This window comes from Poromitra crassiceps, assembly GCF_964638095.1.
Source record: "Poromitra crassiceps genome assembly, chromosome: 27".
Lineage (NCBI taxonomy): Eukaryota > Metazoa > Chordata > Actinopteri > Beryciformes > Melamphaidae > Poromitra > Poromitra crassiceps.
This window is the reverse complement of record NC_139650.1, coordinates 9192100-9199599: the sequence shown is the minus strand read 5'-3', so window position 1 is coordinate 9199599 and position 7500 is coordinate 9192100. Positions and strand designations below refer to the sequence as shown.

Genomic DNA, 7500 nt, shown 5'->3' with positions numbered 1-7500 from the left:
TTACCTAATCTCTTACATTTGATCCTGTCTTATGCCTCCACAGATCATCAAGAAGACACGGAGCGTTTGATGATGAAACCTGGCTTTGTTCTTCTGTCATCCTAGACGATTGGGAAATAATACATCGGCAGCAAAATCTCACCGAAATCCTATACAATGAGTGCCACATTCTCCCCTTCATTTGTGGAGCAGCGCACAACCTATTTTGGCCATGCCAGTAGTCTGAGGTACAGCCGCTCTCCCTCTAGTGCCTCTAGTGACCACACGGAGGATCACACCGATTCTCACCACCAGCACCTAGGCTCAGACTCTCTGGCCAACAGAGTGCCCTTCATCCTCTACCCTTCCAGCATGGACCCGGCTAGCCTGGGCCTCTACGAAGGCTCGTTCAGGGGCCACAGCCCGGGCCTCCTCCCCTACCTGAGCCCGTTCCACCACGGACACTTTGGCGTCTACGAGTGTCCCTTTGAGCCGGCGTTCATCCAGAAGCGCAACGAGCGCGAGCGTCAGAGGGTGAAGTGTGTGAACCAGGGCTACGCCAAGCTGAGGGACCACCTACCAGGACCGACCGGCGAGAAGCGGCTCAGCAAAGTGGAGACGCTAAGGGCAGCCATTCGTTACATTAAGTATTTGCAGAGTTTGGTTGAGGGCAGTGGCCAGGCAAGCCACACCCTCAGAGCTGCCAACCATAGGCTGGAGGATGCAGGGCGCAGTGGTGGAGAGTCGCCCAACTCCTCCTCTCCAGGTCCAGACTGTGGGGGAGAGTCTGAGGGCTTTGGATGTTAGGGGGGGGTTTTGTGGGTGGGGTAGTTTGTTGGAACAAGGAGTTGCCAAGGGGGTGTATTCATCAAGATTAGACAACTTGAAACATCTCCTGTCTAGGTGTTAACCCATTGGTACCTGATGCAGCATTTGCGTGTATATCCCTCATTTGTGTGTGTATCCCTTTAAGACCGTGAACCGCGTGACGCGGTTCGCGGTCTTAAAGGGATACACACACAAATGCTGCATCAGGTATCAATGGGTTAATACATGTATAGACCTTGGGAGCAGCTTTCAGTGCACGGACTCTACTTTTGTTCAATGTTTTCTGTCCTATCCTGATGATGTACTCTCCTGTGATCGTTTGCTAAGCGTGTTTCTGATGCCAAATAAAATGTATGAGGGAGAAAAATGTGTCTCGACATTTTCCAAAGAGTTTGTATTGTATGAAATTCACATTGTTGTCCACTGTACTGACATGATGTCATATATAAAGTTCAGAAATGCAGACTGTATCCAAAGCCAATGCAGCAACATGCATAACCCAGAGCCCTGAGCAATGCAGCAACATGCATAACCCAGAGCCCTGAGCAACATGCATATAACCCAGAGCCCTGAGCAACATGCAGAACCCAGAGCCCTGAGCAACATGCATATAACCCAGAGCCCTGAGCAACATTCAGAACCCAGAGCCCTGAGCAACATGCATATAACCCAGAGCCCTGAGCAACATGCAGAACCCAGAGCCCTGAGCAACATGCAGAACCCAGAGCCCTGAGCAATGCAGCAACATGCATAACCCAGAGCCCTGAACAGCAACATGCAGAACCCAGAGCCCTGAGCAACATGCAGAACCCAGAGCCCTGAACAGCAACATGCAGAACCCAGAGCCCTGAGCAACATGTATAACCCAGAGCCCTGAACAGCAACATGCAGAACCCAGAGCCCTGAGCAACATGTATAACCCAGAGCCCTGAGCAACATGTATAACCCAGAGCCCTGAGCAACATGTATAACCCAGAGCCCTGAGCAACATGTATAACCCAGAGCCCTGAGCAACATGTATAACCCAGAGCCCTGAGCAACATGTACTGTATAACCCAGAGCCCTGAGCAACATGTATAACCCAGAGCCCTGAGCAACATGTATAACCCAGAGCCCTGAGCAACATGTATAACCCAGAGCCCTGAGCAACATGTACTGTATAACCCAGAGCCCTGAGCAACATGTATAACCCAGAGCCCTGAACAGCAACATGCAGAACCCAGAGCCCTGAGCAACATGTATAACCCAGAGCCCTGAGCAACATGTATAACCCAGAGCCCTGAGCAACATGTATAACCCAGAGCCCTGAGCAACATACAGAACCCAGAGCCCTGAGCAACATGTATAACCCAGAGCCCTGAGCAATGAAAAAGAAAATCATAATCGTGGTCTGATCTGATGAGTCTTTCAACATTTTTCTCAGATGGATTTTTGTTTGGAGACAGTCAAAGGAAGCCTTCAAACCACAATGCATGTTAACGGTAAACATGGTGATGGCTCTGAGATGCTATGGCGACACCTACTGGTCTCATACAGTAAGAGCTCTGCAGGGGCGTATAATGGTCAAAGTATATACATAGCACAGCAGGGATAGCACCCTTGATTACTAACACTGTTCCCTCACGATTTTCCACGATGAAGATGCCCCCATACTGCTGGTCTTATGATGAGGTCTATAAGGCCACCCCAACCTCCAGATCTACAGTAAACATCATTCAGGGTTCCCACACCTTCTTAACACCAAATTAAAGGACTTTCCAGGCCCAATTCCCTAAAATTCAAGGACCCAAGACGACATAGTTTGAGACACGGATTAAGGTTAATTATGGTTACCTTCGCATTTTCTCAAGGCAGCTCGGTTGCGCATGAAACAAGGAAACACAAACGGCGGGAGCTCATGCATGCAGACAGCGAAATGTAACCTATTATTTGGCTACTAATGTTAAATAAAAATAAAAAATAAAAAAACTTCAATTTCTATTCTTGCACAAAATATATCAATTCAAGCACTTTCAATGACCCATGTCTACGTTATTTATGTCTATTTTCAAAAACTTTCAAGGCTTTGATTTTTCTCAAAAACTTTGAAGGATTTCAAGGGCCCGTGGGAACTCTGATTTGGACCCTTTATGGGGAGTAGATTTCCAGATATTATGCTTCATCCCTCAAAGATCAGCTTTCCTTCTTGAAGAAAGGTCCAATATTCCACTACACACAGTTCAGGATGAAGCCGGTCTGAAGGCAAAGCTTGACCCTATTGCTTGTGGATATTTGACATTCATAGACTCTTAGGCGTTTCCATGATTCTGCCTGTCTACTGTACCTCCTCTGCCAGTGTCAAGAGTGAGTGTGACACGCTCACCTCTAAACATTCCCCCTGAACCCAGACTATATCTGTGCCCGTGTCCTCTTTTGTCACGTCTATTACAGCCACACTCATTGTCTATATTTATTCTCTTGACCAACCAGCTGCTCGGTAAGCCAATACCTTACAAGTGGAGGGGACAGCTGTCACTCCAGAGAGAGAGAGAGAGAGAGAGAAAGAGAGAGAGAATGAGAGGGAGACACACACACACACACACAGAGAGTGAGAGAGAGAAGAGAAGGAGACCTCAGTCAGACCATCAGTAAGACGCTGAACGAGAGAAAAGATTGAGAAATTGACGAGAGGCGGCGGCCGCTGAGTAGACCAACCCAGGCTTGGAAGAGGACTTTTTGAAATATTAACCTTGGACCGACTCTTTGGAATACTTGGTCATTCTGCTCAAGCCACCATCTAAGTAGGCTACAATGGCAGACAGCAACAGTCCTCCACTGTCCTCCTACATCATGGATGAGGAAACTCTGAAGAGGAAGCAGAAGGAAAAGCTAAAGAAGCTAATGGCCACAGGGGGAAACCCCCGGCCTGCACGCTCGCTCTTCATCCTGACACTGAAGAACCCCTTCCGCAAGGCCTGCATCAGCATCGTGGAGTGGAAGTATCCTTCTAGTGCCAGAGCTCAGAGGGCAGAGGGATGGTTGGATCAAACAGATGAGCTGAAGTTTGACGTCATTGCTGGGGGCCGTAGTCAAGGAGTAGGCTATAGTCCATACTTGTGCCATGGTCTGTATGGTGAAAGGGGTAGGCTATAGTGCATAATTGTGCCATGGTCTGTATGGTGAAAGGGGTAGGCTATAGTCCATAATTGTGACATGGTCTGTATGGTGAAAGGGGTAGAGACAATACTGACCACAGTCAGATTCAGGATAATAATAATAATAATACTAATAATAATAATAATAATAATAATTATTATTATTATTATTATTATGGTAATAATATACTAAGAATAAGAATTGTGAAAGGGCTAGAGACAATACTGACCACAGACAGATTCAGGAAAATAATAATAAAAAATCTTAAATAATAAAATAAAATGTGTGACTGTGACTTTGGCTGCAGTAAGGGCATACATTGACATCATCCAATCCTCTGGATCTGTTGTTGGATGTTCATGGAGTTGTAAAATATGACTTGGTTGAGGCAGCATGATGATATCTCTAGGAGATGGACAGCTGTCTTATCGCGTCACTAGCTAAAACCAGACACGATTATGTTATGTAGAAGGCTGCTGCATGGCGTGGAAGTCCAGTGCCATTTATAAATCAGTTATCAATTCAATGCTTAAAATGGATTTGCACCTATTAATTTAGTAAATGGCAAGCATTATCTTTCTTTGTGAAATCTGATCGGAGGAAACTTTTCCAATGGAATGAAGAAAATAGTAGTTTACCATACCAGTTACGATAGTTTACCAATAATTGTAGATAGGTGAGTGGCAGACAGGACAGTAAAAATACTGAAATATTAAAGAAGGTAGGCACTACATTATACATAAAGTATAGGTTATGGTTATACAGCACTAAGCACCTAATTACCGTATCTAGAAAGTGATTTGCTGTCTTTCAGTGTTGAAGTAGTCTCGCTGGCCAGCCTCCTCTTCCTTCCGTCCGAGGAGTCTGACGCTGCAGGTCTCCATAGTGGGATTGCGATGGGCGGCGCTTAGCGGCAGTGCAAAATAGTTTCAAACAATCCAACTTGCCGTTTTCAGCGTGTAGGTTTCTGCCGTTAGCTTGCTAGCTAGTTAGCGTTGTTGTTTTCACTGCGGCGGCAGGGCACTATTTACAGCGACACACAGGGAGGAGGGAGTGGAAGCCGCTCTGATTGACATGGTCGGAGCCAATGACAGAGCTTGTAATAAGCCGGGAGCGGACATCCGGCTGCCACCGAAACAGTCGCTCCAATGGGAGAGCAGAGTAGAGCAGGGGAGGGTTTATCCCAGTTATGGAGACCTGCGGCGCCAGACTCCTCGGACGGAAGGGAGAGGAGGCTGGCCAGCGAGACTAGTGTTGAAGTAGCCCTAAAGTCCCTGTAGCTACTGTTACTATATGGTACAGATGATAGGATCCATGGTAGCATGCAAGCTTCCTATAATTCACTCTCAGGCCTTTTGAAATCATCATCCTACTCGCCATCTTCGCCAACTGTGTGGCTCTGGCCGTGTACCTGCCCATGCCAGAGGAGGACAGCAACAACACCAACAGCAATCTGGTGAGTCAGCATGTCCACTGTGTGTGTGTGTGTGTGTGTGTGTGTGTGTGTGTGTGTGTGTGTGTGTGTGTGTGTGTGTGTGTGTGTGTGTGTGAATGAGTTGGAATTTGTATCATCATCATCATCATTCTTCATCCCGCATAAACAAGAGCATTTCAAGCCAATATGAAATGATGACCAAATAATAAAAAATTAAGCCAAGGAGTCAGGAAGTTGTCTCATATGAATGTATTAGCCATCAACACATATCCCTGTAAAACACATTACAGGGAGACTGCAATCATCTCAGTGTATACATGAAAACAGTAAAGATATGACATTGGCACAACATGGTCTTATAGTGAGGAGAGCAGAGAGAGAGAGGAGGGCAGACTTGGACTGTGGAGCACACGTTTTGTCTAAGAACTGCAGCACAGGCTGGAGTCGAGCAAGGTCAGCCACGTGTGACATGACCCTGTTACTATAGGCAGAGGGTGAAGTCTGCTTTAAACTGTGTGTGTGCGGTTATGATTAATAATTTATCATTAATAATACCAATAACTGTTTGTATCTGTTATAGCTTATTGATTATGAAATGAAATCAATGGAACTTACATTTTATACAACAAGTGTACATGTGTTTTTGTGTAAAAGGATAGTGGAAATTAATTATATGAATTGGTCATGTTATAATGACGCCGTAACACACACAGTTAAAATTCTAGTTGTTCAACTGAATTATCAAGTCAAGTGGGATCAGTTTCTCTCAGTCTGTGTTGATGAGCTAGTTGAGTTGCTGCCCAATAGCTTTTCCAGCTGCTTGAGTTAGTGCTTCACTTACAGGCTGCTCATCAAGCTAACAGGTTAGTGCTTCACTTACAGGCTGCTCATCAAGCTAACAGGTTAGTGCTTCACTTACAGGCTGCTCATCAAGCTAACAGGTTAGTGCTTCACTTACAGGCTGCTCATCAAGCTAACAGGTTAGTGCTTCACTTACAGGCTGCTCATCAAGCTAACAGGTTAGTGCTTCACTTACAGGCTGCTCATCAAGCTAACAGGTTAGTGCTTCACTTACAGGCTGCTCATCAAGCTAACAGGTTAGTGCTTCACTTACAGGCTGCTCATCAAGCTAACAGCTGCTTGAGTTAGTGCTTCACTTACAGGCTGCTCATCAAGCTAACAGCTGCTTGAGTTAGTGCTTCACTTACAGGCTGCTCATCAAGCTAACAGCTGCTGAGTTAGTGCTTCACTTACAGGCTGCTCATCAAGCTAACAGCTGCTGAGTTAGTGCTTCACTTACAGGCTGCTCATCAAGCTAACAGCTGCTTGAGTTAGTGCTTCACTTACAGGCTGCTCATCAAGCTAACAGCTGCTTGAGTTAGTGCTTCACTTACAGGCTGCTCATCAAGCTAACAGCTGCTTGAGTTAGTGCTTCACTTACAGGCTGCTCATCAAGCTAACAGCGCACGTTGCTGCCACTGCTCATCAGGTTGTTTGGCTTCCATTCAAAAGTTGCTGTAATATTTGGTGTGACATCACCACTGTCACCGGAGCCAAAGAGCTGGAGGTTGGTATGACATCACTACTGTCACCGGAGCCAGAGCTGGAGGGTGGTGTGACATCACCACTGTCACCGGAGCCAGAGCTGGAGGTTGGTGTGACATCACCACTGTCACCGGAGCCAGAGCTGGAGGTTGGTGTGACATCACCACTGTCACCGGAGCCAGAGCTGGAGGTTGGTGTGACATCACCACTGTCACCAGACCCAGACCTGGAGGTTGACCTGGTTGTTGTGCCTCATTGTGACTCTCCAATAGCTCTGTCTTGATGTTTTTACGACCCACATATGAGTTTGCCAATATATGAGCCAATATTGTCATTGTATTAAAAATTGGATATGGTCCACTCAGTCTCATCCAGCTGTTATGATATACAGTATATAATGCCGTTTGAATACATATTGATTGTAGAATTGATTGATAGTATATGGATCAATTTATTCAATACTTATAGTGGTTGTTTACTCCCACAGAGATGCTTGAGAGAAATGGAAAAATGAGGGGTGGGAGAACATGAAACTGAATGAAATGTAAAAATGAATCTGCTCAGGAGGCATTGCAACT

The 7500-nt window shown here is 45.9% G+C and overlaps 2 protein-coding genes and 1 pseudogene across 3 annotated transcripts in view; 2 read left to right on the top strand and 1 right to left on the bottom strand.

Moving 5' to 3' along the window:
- The window catches only part of LOC310799423 (achaete-scute homolog 3-like), a gene marked incomplete at its 3' end in the record, with an annotated part of 3276 nt that extends 2490 nt beyond the window's left edge, over positions 1-786 (top strand). Inside the window, exon 2 of the mRNA XM_083662007.1 lies at positions 44-786. Coding sequence (XP_083518133.1) covers positions 157-786 — 630 coding nt within the window. The 5' untranslated portion in view covers positions 44-156. The remainder of the gene's footprint in view (positions 1-43) is intronic.
- Positions 787-3597: 2811 nt separating this feature from the next.
- The window catches only part of LOC310799422 (dihydropyridine-sensitive L-type skeletal muscle calcium channel subunit alpha-1-like), a gene marked incomplete at both ends in the record, with an annotated part of 54021 nt that continues 50118 nt past the window's right edge, over positions 3598-7500 (top strand). Inside the window, 2 exons of the mRNA XM_083662006.1 lie at positions 3598-3785; positions 5293-5398. Of these exons, the coding sequence (XP_083518132.1) occupies positions 3598-3785; positions 5293-5398 (294 nt within the window). The remainder of the gene's footprint in view (positions 3786-5292; positions 5399-7500) is intronic.
- The window catches only part of LOC310799332 (phospholipid phosphatase 1 pseudogene), a 14465-nt pseudogene continuing 13886 nt past the window's right edge, over positions 6922-7500 (bottom strand). Inside the window, exon 2 of the transcript in view lies at positions 6922-7106. The product of the transcript in view is annotated as a phospholipid phosphatase 1 pseudogene (transcript). The remainder of the gene's footprint in view (positions 7107-7500) is intronic.